This window comes from Otolemur garnettii, unplaced genomic scaffold, assembly GCF_000181295.1.
Source record: "Otolemur garnettii isolate 467f Iridium unplaced genomic scaffold, OtoGar3 scaffold00005, whole genome shotgun sequence".
Lineage (NCBI taxonomy): Eukaryota > Metazoa > Chordata > Mammalia > Primates > Galagidae > Otolemur > Otolemur garnettii.
The window spans coordinates 19519161-19535476 of NW_003852400.1; the positions used below are offsets into that span (position 1 = coordinate 19519161).

The 16316-nt window shown below is 37.1% G+C and overlaps 1 protein-coding gene across 5 annotated transcripts; it reads right to left on the reverse strand.

Annotated features, from left to right (window-relative positions):
* Positions 1-7315: 7315 nt before the first annotated feature.
* On the reverse strand, positions 7316-14409 carry MTERF1 (mitochondrial transcription termination factor 1). 5 transcript variants are annotated; one of them, XM_023507762.1, is made up of 3 exons: positions 14396-14409; positions 13082-13276; positions 7316-9130 (listed from the first exon to the last, which is right to left on the reverse strand). In XM_023507762.1, the coding sequence occupies exons 2-3, from the start codon at positions 13132-13134 to the stop codon at positions 7972-7974; spliced, it is 1212 nt and encodes a 403-aa protein (XP_023363530.1). In that variant the 5' UTR covers positions 13135-13276; positions 14396-14409; the 3' UTR covers positions 7316-7971. The 5 variants fall into 5 exon arrangements, with proteins under 5 accessions (XP_023363530.1, XP_012667125.1, XP_012667120.1 ...); XM_012811671.2 differs by lacking the exon at positions 14396-14409 and adding an exon at positions 13937-14381; XM_012811666.2 differs by lacking the exon at positions 14396-14409 and adding an exon at positions 13820-14381.
* Between the last annotated feature and the right edge of the window lie 1907 nt (positions 14410-16316).

Sequence of the window (16316 nt, forward strand, 5' to 3'; positions counted from 1 at the left end):
AAGAGTATCAGCTTATTTTCTTCCAGTTTAGGGCTGCCAGAACCTACAGATACAATAGCCCACCGCCAACTCTCTTTTCGTATTTATTTAGTCTGAATTACTAGCCAGACTTACAGCTGACTAACTTTGGAAAACTCTACAGCCAAACCTCTGACTATAGTTCTCCCTGCAGTTAATGAAGTTCTGTGCACAAATGCAGGATACTTTAGGCCTTATTTTAATCTTTTTATCACTTATATATAATTTATATACTGGTAATTATTTATGCTATCAGTTATTCATCACACACTAAACTTTAATTCTGTGAAGTTTACCGCATTAAGCTCAATCGATAAGCTACAGCCTCCCGTGCTGTGTTTATAAAGCTTCCATCAGCAGCACCCTTTGCTTCTGAAGAAGCTCAGCAGGTCAGAGAGATGTATTCAAATATACAGAGTAGGATAATGCTGACCCAAGTGCACTAATTTAGTTATAAAGTGTCTTATAAGTTCATGTTTAAGGTGTAAACGTGGGCTGTTGCAACCTTTCCTTAGAAAAGGAGGCTGTGTGTGGCTGCCAAGAGTAAATCCAGTCAGTTTATTAATTAAAGAAACACATGTTCTCGTCTAGGCTTGGGACTTCATATGAGCCCTTGTTTTTTTGTGACAGAAAGGACAAAGTTTAACTTTTTTTTTTTAAAGAGATGTCTCACTATGTTCCCCAGACTTGACTCAAACTTCTGGGAGGAATCACCCCTGCTTCAGGCTCCCAAGTAGCTGAGAATACAGGTATAAGCCACCACACCCAACCAGAAGGCTAAACTTATCTGAACTCCTGGACTGGGAAGAGCAAACCAGGGGTCAGCTGTTCTCTTGGTAAATTCCAGATAAGTTCCAATAAACCTTCTAGAAAAGAAAGATGCTGATATTAGTCCCAGTATCTAATTCATGCTATGGCCTGGTCAGTAAGGGACAGGGACTTTCGTGGCTAAGTGTTCACTTGGAATTTATCTTAGTGTATGAATATGAATCTACCAATTTCTTTTTCAGATGGCTTCCCACCTCTCCCAACACTTTTAATGAAAAGAGATAATGTTTAATTCTTTAGATGAATATAGAAACATAAAATCAAATACATTTGTTTAATAGAGTTGAAGAGGGTCTAGAAACACAGAGATGTGGAAATTTCATATTGGATTTAGATGCCATTTTAACTGAAGTATACTATTTCACATATTTAAAACATGCAATTTGATACTGAGTATGTTCTGACATATGAATACACTCAGGAAACCATCACCACAATCAACATGATGAATACACATTACTCCCCTGGTTCCTTGCACTCTTCGGTAGTCTCTCCTTGACGGCCTTTCCCATTCACCCATCCCTGCCTCACTAACCTGTGATCTGCTTTCTGTCACTACCGATTGCTTAGCATTGCCTAGATTAACTTTATAAAAACAGAATCATCCAGATTGTACTCTTTGGCTTCTTTCATTCAGCATATTTTGAGATGTACTCATTTCAGTGCAGGTATCAATACTTTATTCTTTTGTATTGCTGAGTAGTACTCCACAATTTATTCATCCATTCCATGTTGTTCAATGTCCAATGGGTTGCTTCTACTTTTTTGTTATTCCAAGTAAAGCTGTTATGAACATGTATAAATGCTATGGACAGAAAGCAAGGCAATGTTAACATCAGTGTAGAATGCAAAACAAAATTCATGAAGTACAACAAGAGTGAGCTTTATATGAATTGTCTATAGCTATTCCAGAAGATAGAGGTCAAAAGCTTTTACATAGGCCTTTAAAACAACTTTCCATTGTTGTCAGGGATCTGTCCTGAACAAGACACCAGGCCCAGGTGATTTTATAGACAAGTTCTGCCAGACATTAAAGGAATGATAATTCCCAGTTTCCGCAGTTCCAAAACATAAGGGAAAACACAGTTGAGCTTCCAAATTAATTATATGAGGCTAGCACGACCCTGATTCAAAAATGTGACAAAGCAGCAACTGGTCCCCCCTAAAAACACTAAGAATCTATGCACCAAAACTTGCATAATAAAAGGCGAAGAGATCTGTAGAACAATCTCCTGGTGAAAATTAATGAAAATCCTAATTGAATATGGCATCCATTTTATTTCAGTAAAACAAAGGGTGAAATGAAGAAATTCACTGACATCATTCATTAAAGGATTAAGAGATTATTTTTAAAGGAATTTTTAAAAACCATCATTCATTCCTGATTTAAATAAACCTCTTTGTAAACAAAGAATAAAAGGCTACCTCATGATAATAGGTTACCTGAGACTTTGTTTCTTCGTATTGTTTAGACTTTTACAAGCATTGTGTATTATTAATGAAGAAATTCATTTCCATTATAAAATTTTAAAAACTGATGGTGGGCACAAATTGAAAATACCATGACAGGTGGTAAAGGTGACACTGGTATGTCCAAAATGGAGATGGAAGAACAATGACACCATCATATTAAAACTGTTTCTAATTAACACAAAATAATGTACATAAGCTCATCAATCTTAACACAATATTAAGGAAAAACAAATTCAGACACTAATTTGATAAATAGTGAAACTAGGACAGAAAACTAGATTCCATCAATATGTCTTTTATATCTGTACTAAATTCTACTCCGAAATTAATCAAAAGGCTTAAAGTCCCTGCCAAAATTATGGTTGAAAATTTATAACCAAAAAAACTATTCTATGCATTTTTTTGTTTGACCAACGTCTGTGAACTGAAAAGAAAAAAAAAAAGTGTGAAAGCAAAAGTGTAGGTGTCAGCTGCCCTGAAAAGTCCAAAAGAAACTAAGCAGCAAGACCATCGTCGAGGGAATACCTGACGATACAGATGGCCTGGTTGTGAATTCACTGCAGATTCCTTCTCCAACTCCTCTAAACTGATCCCGTCACAGCTCAGTCCTGTACCCGGTTCCTAGAGCAATAAAGAATAAACTAAGGAGTAAACAAACAGCCTCAGTCCATGACCTCCAGGACCTGTTGGCTAGTTTAGAACACCTGTCTCCTAAGTCACCTGGTGGCCAACCAGACTCAGGACTTCCTTCCTCCAAAGATAATCCCTGTTGGACTATGATGACTGTGAGTCCTCTCTTTCCACCCCACGTTGGACAACTGTGCTTTTGCTATGATCTCTTCCCAAACCTAATAATAACATAGCCCTGCTATCCTACCTTGCTTGTGCCAAACAATAGACCAGGACTATGATCAAAGTTTGTGACCAGAGATCTACCATCAACACATTCTCCCCAAGTTCCCCTGGGTCAGTGGTTCTCAACCTTCCTAATGCTGGGATGTATTTTCACTGTTACAAAGCGGTCGCGACCCACAGGTTGAGAACCGCTGCAGATCATACTTCTGGGTATGAAGTAGGGAGCATTATACTTTAACAAGGAAGGAGTCAGTAGTTAGGCTTTACGTGAAAGCTGTGTTACTGGATCTTTAGCCACAGACCATGTGCCTCCTCCAGCCTTAGCAATGATATTAAAGGAGAGGAATAACTAGTTTAATAACCAAATAAACCCTTTTACAAATACTCATTTTACATTCCTTCCTAAGTTCATTATGAAGAAATTCATTTTTTCTTTATATTTGATACTATCCCAATTCTTAGTTTTTTTAATGTTATTTGAAACCCCTAAAATTTATGTTAATAATTTAGAATGCACATGGTTTTCACTTTAAAAAAATGAAGTTTTCCAGAGCCATCTGATACTTAAGACACAATAAAATGCAGCACTTTTAACATTTTTTAAGACAGAGTCTCACCCTATTGCCCTGGGTAAGTGCCGTGGCATCATAGTTCATAGTAACCTCAAACTCTTGGGCTCTAGCAATCCTCATGCCTCAGCCTCCAGAGTAGCTAGAACTACAGGTGCCCACCACAACGCCTGGTTAGTTTTTCTATATTTAGTACAGATAGGGTCTGACTCTTGCTTAGGCTAGTCTCGAACTCCTCAGCTCAAGCAATCCACCCACCTTGGCCTCCCACAGTAACAGGTGTGAGCCACCATGCTAAGCCAACATTTATTTTTTCTACAGCAAATTTTTAACTTATATAGTATACAAATGGTTAAAAAAATGGAATACTGAAATAATCTAGGCAAGACTTTCAAAAAATTACTGATTTCCTAAAATTTACTCACTCTGACCAATGGTGAGAAATTGTGACTTATCCAAAAACAGAATTCCAGGCAACCATTATAAACCATGTTATAGGCAAACATTTCATTGATTCTGTAATTAATTACTGAAAAATACATAATATTTTCAGGATATATTAGATTAAAATAAATCATTTAGATAGTTCAGCTTATTGAAGTGGGGGGAGAAAAAAGTATTAAAAAATAAACAATTTATCAAATACATACAGTTTAGTCTCAAATAGTCCATATATACCACATATATACATGTATGGAGATATTGTGCAAAGAAAAACAACAGAGTGACCAAAATATTAATTGATCATGTCTAGGAGATAATAGTTTTTGTTCTTTTTGTGTGATTCACTAATTTTTCCCATCATAAACATGAATTTTTTCATTTATGAAAATAATTACTTAAGATCTTTATAATTCCATTTTCTACAAAAGAATTGATGCCACATCAGACTCAAACTTGAAAAGTATGGCGTGTTAATATTGCCTGCCAGGCATTTTCCACTTATTTCTCCAGAGAAGTTTTCCCTCCTCACCCACTACTGCCCAAACAGCTATCAAGTGCCGTATTCGACTTCTGCACGTCCCACACTCTGTTTGGACACCTGCAACTGTTGTCAACCCAGCTATAATTCTCAAGATCTGCTGATGCAAGCAAACTTTTATCTCCTCCACCCACTTTCCCCAAGTTCCTTATAAACTTGTTAAGATTCCAAAGCAGTCCCCAGAAAATACTCCCTACAATTCAGAAGATTTAAGGAATTAACACTAAACTATAAGAATAAAATTTACTCCTAATAATGTGACCGTACCATCAATGAATATTATTTGGCATTAAAAAGAAATGAGATACTGATATGCACCATATGGCTGAACCTTAAAAACATGCTGAGTAAAAGAAGATAGTCACAAAAGACCACAAATTACATGATTCCACTTACATGAAACACACTGAATAATCAAATTTATAGGGATAGATTTGTTTTTGCTTAGGGTTGGGAGGAAAGGCAGTGAGTGACAAGAGAATAAAGGGAATTGACTGCTCCTAGATACAAGGTTTCTTTTATGGGGGCAAATATATTCTAAAACTAGATTGTGACATTTGTTGCTATAGTTTATCTCTGTCCCCTTCAAAACTCATGTTGAAATTTATCCCCTATGTGCAGTATTGAAAGCAGGGCCTTTAAGAAGTGATTACATCATGAAGGCTCTGCCATCAGGAATAAATTAGTCTATTCATGTATGAATGGGCTGATGGGTCTATAGATTAGTGGATTAATTAATTACCATGAAAGTGGGACTAGTAGGTTGGTAAGAAGATAAAGAAAAAACTGAACCTGTTAGCACTGGCCATGAGATACCCTTGGGTGCCTCAGGACTCTTCAGGTAGTCCCCCCTAGATGCAGATGTCTCCCACCAGATGCAGCCCCTCACCCTGGCACCTCTCAGCTTCCATAATGCTATGAAATAAACCCATTTTCTTTATATTGATAAATTTTCCAGTTTCAGATATTCTGTTATAAGCAACAGAAAGTGGACTGATAGTTGCACAATTCTATAAAATTGAATTGTACACTTTAGATAGGTAAACTCTATGATCTATGAATTGTTTCAATAAACCTGCTTTTGAAAATACTATTTTAATTTTTTATTACAGCTGCCATTGATGGAACAGTTACTATGTGCAAGAAACCTTAGAATCTCTTTCTCATTTGGTAATTACCAACTTTGCAAGGTCAATTTTTAATCTTACAGACGGTCAAATAAGTTCAGTAAATTTTGTACACAAAGTTACAGTGCTATTCCATAAGGACACCCATGTCTACCACTAAAGAAATGCCTCGATAAAGCTCATGTGTTCTTAACTCTGCCATCTTGGCATTAACCAAGTTGGCTAAAAATTATAGGAGTATCCCTGAACATATAAATGCCCTTGGAAATGCAGACATTTTGTCTTTATCAATGGGAGACATAAGTTTTTTGAGGCATTACCAAGAGTAATAAAGGTTTAAAAGGTTGAGCATAATTATGTTATTTCATTCAAATCCACAACCAGAAAACAAATGCTTCCAGAAAATAACTGAAAGCAATTAAGGTCATATTTGTTTCTTCTCTTTCAGATTATATCAGAGCTAGATTGTATCTTTAAGATACAGATTTCTGACTAGTCATTTTTAAGTCAATACCTTTAGAAATTCCTCATTAATTATATTGGATAAAATGCCAACAAAATATAAATACACAGAAATGATCACCGTTTCTTTAAACTACATTCATTAGGCAAAAACATTCCTTTATTTAGATTTTATTATTTACATTTAGTTTTTTGTTTGTTTGTTTTTGCAGTTTTTGGCTGGGGCCAGGTTTGAACCTGCCACCTCCAGCATATGGGGCCAGCACTGTACTCCTTTGAGCCACAAGTGCCACCCTACATTCAGTTTTTTCTGGGCACATTTAAAGGACTTTATAAACACTAACTTATTAGCAATACCAGAAAAGTAGGTAGATTAAAAATGCAATCACTCTTATAAGAGCAAAAAATATAGACAATGCTAAAAGGACGGCATTTTTTCACTTCACCTATAATGCAATTAATCATTTTAGTTCCCATGTTATTTACTGCTGTAACAAATTATCACGCTCAATGGTTTAAAGCATCACAAATATATTATCCTATGGTTCTGTAAGTCAGGAGTCTGACAACAGTCACACTGGGTTGAAAAGGTGCCAGAGGGCTGCACTCCTTTCTGGGGGCTCTAAGGGAAAATTTATTTCCATACCCTTTCTATAGGCCACCTGCACATCTTGGCTCACAGACCCTTCCTCCTTTAAAACCTCCTTTTGACCTCCTTCAAAAGAGGTCGTCTTTTTTTTCGAGACAGTCTCAAGGCATCACCCTGGGTAGAGTGCTGTCACGTCACAGCTCACAGCAACCTCAAACTCCTGGGCTTAAGCGATTCTCTTGCCTCAGCCTCCCAAGCAGCTGGGACTACAGGTGCCGGCCACAATGCCAGCCATTTTTTGTTTGTAGTTGTCACTGTTGTTTGGCAGGCCTGGGTTGGATTCAAACTCACCAGCTCCAGTGTACGTGGCTGGCATCCTAGCCACTTGAGCTACAGGCACCAAGCCACGCCTTTCTTATATGCATCACTTTGACCTCCTTTTTTGCCTCCCTCTTCCAATTTTAAGGAACTTTGTAATTACAGTAGGTCCCTTAAATATTTAAGGATAATCTCCCCATCTCAAAGCATTTAATCAGATTTAACTTAATCATACCTGCAAACTCCTTTTGTAATATAACATGACATATTCATAGGTCCTGGGAGTTAAGACATCAGTGTCTTCAGGTGACCATTATTCTGCTTAACTACAGTTGCCCCTGTCCTGAATGAAATTAAGATACACCAACAGTAAATCCTGGGGGAAGTGGAGGAAGCAGACTAATGGGGTTTAAAGAAGAAGGTAAAACTTGGGATGAAAAATCTCTCTGTTCTACTTTGTTAGATTTTTAGTATTTTTACTTTCTTTCCACACATTATTCTGTCATGGCACTCAGGAACTACCTTTGTACAGCAGCCACAGCTCATACTATCTAATGGTGTAGGGCAATAATTCAAACTAGAGAATAAACAGCTAGAAGGACAGTACTTGAGTATACCAATAGTTTTTATTAACCTATAAAGCAAAAGAGCCAAAGGATCACTGTGTACCTGTAGTTAAAAAATCAACTCTCCTTTCTGAAAGGCCCAAATTCAAAAAAAAATCACTATATCATGATTTTTTTTTAAGTTCTACCTGCCTAACTTTTTCAATTTAGCAATATATCTTTTTTTACTCCAAGACAGAAGAGCAATGTTTGATGTACTCAAGTTATAACCAGCATCTACCAGTTCTTTGATTCGACTTTTTAAAGTACTAATGCTTGAATCCAGAACACGAGGATTTTCAATTATTTGTGAAATGTTAATTTTTTCTTCTATGAGGCAGTCTATTTTATCATTAAACTTTTTTTCTGCCAAGAAGATCATATCTAGATAGCTTAAGACAAACTTCTGTACCTCTTCTTCAGTACATCCAAGAGAAAACAGCTTCTCTTTTATATTTGTGTAGTTTCTTTTGGCATAATCAGTGGAAATGTCTAAGATTTCAGCACCTGGACCACATATCAGAACAAGTAATTCCCCACTGTTCAAGTTGAAAGTTGACTGTAAAAATTCAATGTTAGCTTTCACCCGCTTGGTGCTCTGAATTAAGATGAAAGGGTTTTTAAAAAGTGTCTTCCTGACAAAATCTGCAGGATCATTGTGACCCAATGACAAACAGACTTCCTGTAAAAATTCAACCATCTTTTTGTTCAGATTAAGACTATTGGAGAAAGTACGAGGGGCATTAGTCAACAACCGACAAAGGCATTTACGGGTCAATCCAACTGAGTAGAGGAACTTGATATTATTCTCTAAGTTTAGGTTGTTATCGGACCGAAAAAAGGATTCAGGAGAACGTTCCAGAATATTCACAATTTCAAGGTCTGATGTCATAACCCTTCTCCAGAGATCCCACCGTTTTGAAAGACTTTCAGGAGTACGAGTTATGGCTCGTGGATATCTTGATATGATGCTAGCAATCACATTTTTACTAGCTCCTTTGGACAGAAGGAACAGCTTTAAGTCCTGTTCATTTGTAACCACTCTATTAAAAACTCCAGGCTGTCTTTTTTTTGCCATGTCAATATCCACTCCCATAGTAAGTAAGTTGTTTAATAGGTCCTCATTCTTCAAAGGTTCATGGTTTGTATCATCACACTTCACACCAAAAAGCCTAACTGAAACTGGTTTGAAGATGATGTCTGCTGAAAACTGGATCCTCCAACATCTTGAACCAAAGTAACTTCTCATATACCAGAGGTTTCTTGATGCCATAATGGTCAGGTAGCCCAAACCTTGTGGAATGCTGTGTAAAACAACATGTATACTATTACACAAATGTATGTATTAAACAGCTAAATAACCATATTATAGTCACATGAGCACCACGGTCATTAATATAAAAATATAACTCTAGCTCCAGGGCTTTTGGTGCTGTGGTAACAATTCCACCACTCTCACTTCCTAGCTTACCGTTTCTGTTGACTATATGTGGGCCCAGAGCTGTTTCCATTTTTAACATGAAGAAAAGCAAGAGGGTACCACCTCTACCCCAGAATTATTTCTTTTAGCTGGTTCCTTTATTTGGCCTTATCTGCCTTGGCTACCCAAAACCCGTGGTCCCTCTCCATCTCTACTTTGTCTTCTTGATTTCCAAACCTTTGGCTTATTTCTAATAACTGACATCTTCATTTCTGCTTTCTCTTCTAACTTCCCAGATCTCTGACCCTGTCCTAACTACAGATACCAGACTTGTCTCTGGCCTCCCAGTTTTCAAATTCTAAATCTAGCCCTGAAAGATAAAAAGACCTCAGACTATCTAATTTCTATCTCAAATATCTTTTTCTACGTTCGTAGCACCCTTAAATCCATTCTATCATTACAGCCTTAATTCTCAACTTATATAGACCAGTAGTCAACAGCTCCTGATCTTGATCTCCATCTCATTCAGTTTATCCCGTCTTTCTCTTGGTTGTAACCCAAAAATTTCAAGCCGATTTTCATGATCTAGTTGGGAAATTTAATCCACAGGGTCTACCACATGTAGAAGTGTGCTAGCAGATGGCACATAAACATTAAAATGCTACTTATTCCATCTTCCTCTCTCTTATGACCATATTACACAAGACCAGTGCTGTCTGCATCTACCACACAATACTTACATTTATAACTTCCACATCTAGCAAGTCACTAAAACCTCAATAACTCAGTTTCCTGATCATTAATAAATGGGGCACAAAAAGCATAAACTTGTATATGATTATAATCATAGATCCCTACTAAAATGAACATCTCTATTTATAGGAAATATTTTATGAGGAAGGAAGAAAAAGTGTTCTTCTGTTAGTCAAACCTATAGAATGACTTGTTCCAAAACTACAATGGTCTGTCATACAACAGCGCATATTTTTTTTAAAACTGTACTTTTTCCTTTTCAGAATATACAGCTATGACAAACTTAGTGCTTAGCTTCTAATTACTTACAAAGGACTCTTACTTAGAAATGACATTTCTCTTTTCCTAATTAAGCATAAAGTAGAAAATACAGATAGATGGTTCCAACCCACCACTAACATTTTTGGGCTTAAGATATTGCTTTCAAGATCAATTTCAAAGAAAGCCTCTTTGTGTCTGTCCTTCCAATTACTCCAATTTTTAAAAGAACTTGGATTATGTCTACAGACTGAGGACATTCCTGTGGCTCATATAATCTACAGATTCTCAATAAACTTGAAAAATATTCTAAAACTATAGAATCAAATAACATTCAAACTCAAATGCAGCACACTCACAAAGTAAATATCAAACAACAAAAGCACATTTTTGACTGATTCATAAATACTCCACTGAAATTATAATTCTTCACTTCTCCATAATACCACGTACTACTTCGTAATTAAATACTGTTCCAACAATGCATGAATTTAGAAATTTTAAAATACAATCCTGCTTCAAGCTAAAGAATGAAGGCTCTACCTCACACAGCTGAACAGTCTGTTCACGCCTCCAGATGATCAAGAGTGACCTCTACTGGGCAACTGGACAAAATACTATCGAGTGGAGATCAGAGCAGTGCTTCCTAAAGAGGGGTGCAACATGAACCAATGGGATATAAGAGGAAAATAGTAAAATTCCTATTTGTATTTGTCTTAGCCTTTCAAAGTTTCCACTTTTTACATATGTCTCATAATGTATGCAAGGTAATAGTACTGTAAGACATAGATATAAGTAATCAATAAATGTGCATATATTGGAGCTGCATTTATAAACTGTTTAATTAACAGCATACACAATCAAAAGTTTGAAGACTGCTACTCTAGACAGTGCATTTTGGTGAAGTTAGTATAACAATAAACAAGGATGAACAAGTACAAAATGTTCAAAAGAAATTCCACTAATGGAAAACTAAAAATAAGTGAAAACACATGCCAAAATTCCTAATAAAAGAGTAATAAAATCTATTAAGATTTCTTCTAAAACTGTCACAGCAGATTTTATATCTTTATGTGTAACTGTCACAGTAAATTTTATATCTTTGTGTATCTCATTCTCCATACAAATATCTTCCATGTGAATTAACATGCCCCAAACCTAATTGAGCATCTTTCCCCACCTACAAACTTGCCCTCCTCTGATTAAGGATATCACTATCACTATCCTAAGAGTCCTTTATTACAAAAATCTGTTATAACAGTGAGCTTTGCTTTCTTCCTTTTCTTCAATGCTAGTGTCATCAAATCATGCAGATTCAGTTTCTTCAGTGTCTCAAAAATCCAATCCCTCAACTCTTCTGTTATTCTCACAGTTACAAGTCTTCAATCTCTCCTACCCAGCCTGTAACAGCCATCTTCCTTGCTTCTCCAACATCACTCAAAACTGCCATGACACTGATACTTGTTTACAAAAAAAAAATACAATTATGTCCTTCACTTTCTGATTAAAGACCACCTGTAGCCCTCCCCAAGAAAGCAAAATCTTCGAATTGGCCTTCAAGCCTTCAACACCTAGTTCTACTTACCTTTCCAGCTATCTCTCCTATTCTACCCCACTCCCTGACACCACTATCTCTCAAACCTTTGATCCTGAACATCCTTGTCCATTCCTGTCTCCCTACTTTTTCTTAAGCTGTTATTCTTTCACAAAGGTCCATCTTCCTGATGCCTATGCATAGTATAAGGTCCCATTCAAACACAATGTTCCCTTAACTCTTTAACTTAAAATACTGCTGAAGTGAATCTTTTGTTTAATAATTTGTTACTAAGGAATCTAAAACTAAGTATTCTATTTATATGGGGGGGAGGTAAAGTGGACTTAGAACTGGCAATGAAATTTGGTCTTGATTACAATACTAAGAAGCATTAGGTTTACCCCACAAATGATATAAGCAATTTCATCTAAACCTAAAAACAATGATAACTAATAATATTGGTTGTTAGTAAACACATGAACAAAAAAAATCTTAAATGTTGTAATTAGAAGAGGACTTAAAACCTTCTATTATAATTTTAAGTGCTTATATTCTTTAACCCAGCATTTCCACTTCTTGGAGACTATCCAGAGGAAATAAAAAGGACATGAATACATATTTGTTACGTAAAAGGATGCCCATAACACAAAAGGATGATCATATTATTTGGTATAGCAAAAAAGAACCACCTCAAAAGGCCACCAATAACAGAATGATTAATAAATTGTGGTACATCTATGTAATATAATGCTATACAGGTGCCAAAAATAAAGACAGATATAATGCAATCCAAATCCAAGATATCCTAAGTGGCAAATTGCATAATGGTATGGATAGGATAATATCATTCATATTAAAGGAGAGGCATGAATACATACAGATGGGGGGAAAACTGAATAACAGTTATCTGTGAAAGATTAATGGAGGCTATATCCTTCTGAAATACTGGTATTTTACTTAATGAAAACTGTAACAATGAAAGGGAGGTCTATCATGACTAGCTACATTTTGCTCTGATCACCTCCAAGTAATATCCTTTAGCTCTGCCTTGGTCTGCACATAGGCCAGCTAATTGGAATACCACAGGGAAAATGTAGTTTATAGTTCAACTCTAGAAGAAAGATAACTGTCCCTTTCCCAAAACTAACTCCTGAAGAGAACAGAAAAGTACATACACGAGTAACAATACTGTGTTAAAGATTAAAAGAACATCATGACCTGCCTGACCTAAAAAGTTTTACAAACTCCTAGAACCCTCTTGGTGCCCAGATATCTGTGATCTTTAGTTACCTTTTGCAAAGGTACCTTCCTTGCCTTAACATAGAAAGGAGTCTAAAATTCATACTGATTTAGAAGGTTCTTTAGGACATCAGTTCACCATCTTCTCAGTTTGCTGTCACAACAAATGAAACACACTTTTCTTTCTTCAACACCTTGTCTCTCAACATATTGACTGTTTCACGGCAAATGGTACACACCTGCACTCTGTAACAAATGTGTTATTTTTCTGTCAGACAAATTTTAAACAAATTTAATTAGCCTGAGGTGTAAAAAACAATGGAAACTCTGTAAATTACCTCTATTTTTCATATTTGAGCACAAAACAGGTCAAATTTCAAAAATATCAATGAGGTATTACTGTCTACTCTCAGCAGACAATTTCAATTCAAAATACCTCCATAACATCTAAAAAAGGTAAAATATTTAAATACCCTATGCAAGAAGTATCAATTCCCTCAACTGTAAATTTCAAAATTAATAAGTATTCCAAAACTGACTTCAATTTTTCTTTCAAATTGATGTTTTTAATTAACCAAAACCATTATCTCTAGGGCTACTGATGAAACTAATAAACATCCTGAAATTCTCTGTACATGTAATCTAAACTTCAAATGAGGAGGATTTACATTCCTCATTGTTCCACAACTAGACGGTTAAAGATGCTTTTAATGGAAATAGTTAATCACTGGCTTTAAGGTACATTCCAGCTGGTCTTTTGGAGATAATTTATCTTAAGACTTTGCATACCTCCAGAAAGGCTGGAGAACAGCTGTCTCTAGAGAAGGAACACACACACACACACACACACACACACACAGACAAAACATTGTCAGGACATCATAATAGATGATAAAAGAGACTGACCCCAGCAAACTTTGCATAGTGTTCTCCTGGGATGCATTACCTCTTACAAACTAAGCATCTCTTACGCACACTGAAAATTACACGGCAAGTACACGCCTGGAAAGGGAGCGGAATCACGAATATGTTTGGTAAAACCAAAGCTTAGTGCTTCACACACATTAGTTAACCTCCCCAAGAACTTAAATGGTATTCCTTAAATTATCCCTAAAATTACAAAATCTGCAACAGAGATTGCAGATTGCTCGTCTCAGCTAGGTGAAGCGTATGCCTCGAACCCAGGTGGGTGTTAACTAAAAACCAAGGTAATTCTACAGTGTAGGCTCCTTCCACCCCTCTTCCTCCTCCAAGGGCAACTGCTCAAGGGGCTGCGCAGTACGGCAGAGTCGCGCAGACAGTCCTCTAAAAAAGAAAAAAGAAATCACAGCAAAAACAAACTCCCAGCCGCACCCGGAACTGTACCTATACGCCGTGCGTGCCTTTTACTTCCGCAGGGTCTGGCACGTCACCGAGGGGCGGAAGTGGACAAGACTAACTTCCGGCCTCAGGACGCGCGCAGAAGCGCCGTCGCCGGCACTACGCCCCCTTGCGGTCGTCGGTCGTCCCTCTGCCCTCCGTGGCTCGGCACGAGGGGCCGGCAGGGGGCAGCAAGAGACCGCAAAGGGCGCAGGGAATCGAATGCCTGGGGCGGGGTTCGCGAGGAGCACTATGTCCTGGACTTCCCTGTTGCCAGGGCCGCTGGCCGCCGGGAATTGTAAGGCGTCCACCGTCGGCCGGCGACAAGCAGTGGGAAATTATGGGAATTTTGCAGTCCGACAGGGCGATTCCCGCTGTTAACACGATTACGCGATGCGATGAACACTTCGAGGTTTGGTGCTGGAAACGTTGTGTAAACAGTCTCTGATTCTCTTTCTTTCATAAACTGCCTTGGAAATCCTGGAGTGTGGCTGCTAGTCTGAATGCAGCATCTGCCTGCAGGCTGGCAATCAGTTCTAGTATGCTTCGACTTACCTACCTGCAGCACCAGTTCAATTCTGGTTCTTTTGAAATTGTGACTGGTTTAGGTCATTTAAATTAAAGAATGGAAGCAACCGAAATTTAATCTCCCCAGCGGACGCCACCTGTGGGCACGTCCTTAAACCGCCCCTGTCCTGTCATCCTCACCTGCCTGTGATGGTGGCAACGAGGAGCTAAAGCTTCAATTCTAGTCAATTCTACTGTGACCTCCAAAGAAAGATAACATCTAGATTAATTAATGAATCATGTATGTCAAGTTATCCTCAGAAGAAAATGATAGTTTAGTCTTTAGGAAAACAGAAAGTAGGGGAAGTGGGGTTATTAATCCTTAATTCTACAACAAGGAAAACTTTCTGTGTTACTAACTCCCCTCTGTGGGAGCCTGATGATAGAATTTTCTTTATCCCATTTGTGTACCAATGAACTGAATTGATTTACCCTAGTTCTTCCCCTCGAAACTATAATATGCCTGGCTGATTTGTTGTTGTCACTTTGTTTTGAATTAACTTTTTATTTTATTGGTTTATAACTATAAAGATGTATCTTTGGGGATTCAAATTACTAATAATTGGTCTATCTAGTAATATACCTGGAAAACTAGAAATGTCATTTTTATGTGAATTTTGGAAATCTGTAATTCTGCATGGAAGGAGCCCCTATGTCCAAGTTTGTTAGTATGTAGCAATATTTAAATTTATATACATAAATATGTAAACATATACAGATTGCTTTATTATCAGAATGTAAAACAATTAAATGTAGGAATCATTAAATTTCAGACTCTAAGAAAACCTTTAAGATTTTGGAACCCAATCCTTTCATTTTACAGATGAGACCATTGAAACCCTTAGAGTAGGATCCAGTGAGAGAACACATGTCTTCTTTAATTTATGCTACATGCTTTGTTGTACTGGCAAGGATTATCCAAGGTTATTTCAGACTCTCTTAGGCAGCATCACCTAAATTTGTTTTTAGCAATCTTGTGTAGGTAAAGGAGACTTTCTTTTGAAAATAAGTTCTATATTTTCCATGCATATTATGACATACTGAAGGAACAGCAATAGAAGTGTAATAATGGTTGGGTTGGGATGGTGTATTATCAATTAGGGTATTTTTCCCCTCATATTTCTTCAGTGATTTCTGAAATATCATTACCTCCAGTCAGAGTAATGACTACTACCTCAGTAGTATGATGCTATATAATAGAAACTGTACGTACCTTGTCTGTGTTTTGTTTATCCAATGACCATTTATTGAGCATCTGTACATCCCAGGCCCTGTTTTCAGGTTTCGGTATATAGTAGAAACCAAGACAGAACCCCTGCTCTCCTAGACCAGGTTTCCAGTGGGAATTCTTACTCTCAGC

Bases quoted from the DNA above. Each gene is read 5' to 3' on its own strand.
- MTERF1 (XM_023507762.1), bottom strand. From the start codon at position 13,134: ATGAATTTTAGACTCCTTTCTATGTTAAGGCAAGGAAGGTACCTTTGC. The intron at 9,131-13,081 runs GTAACTAAAGAT...TGTTTTACACAG, and splicing joins GGAAGGTACCTTTGCAAAAG to CATTCCACAAGGTTTGGGCT.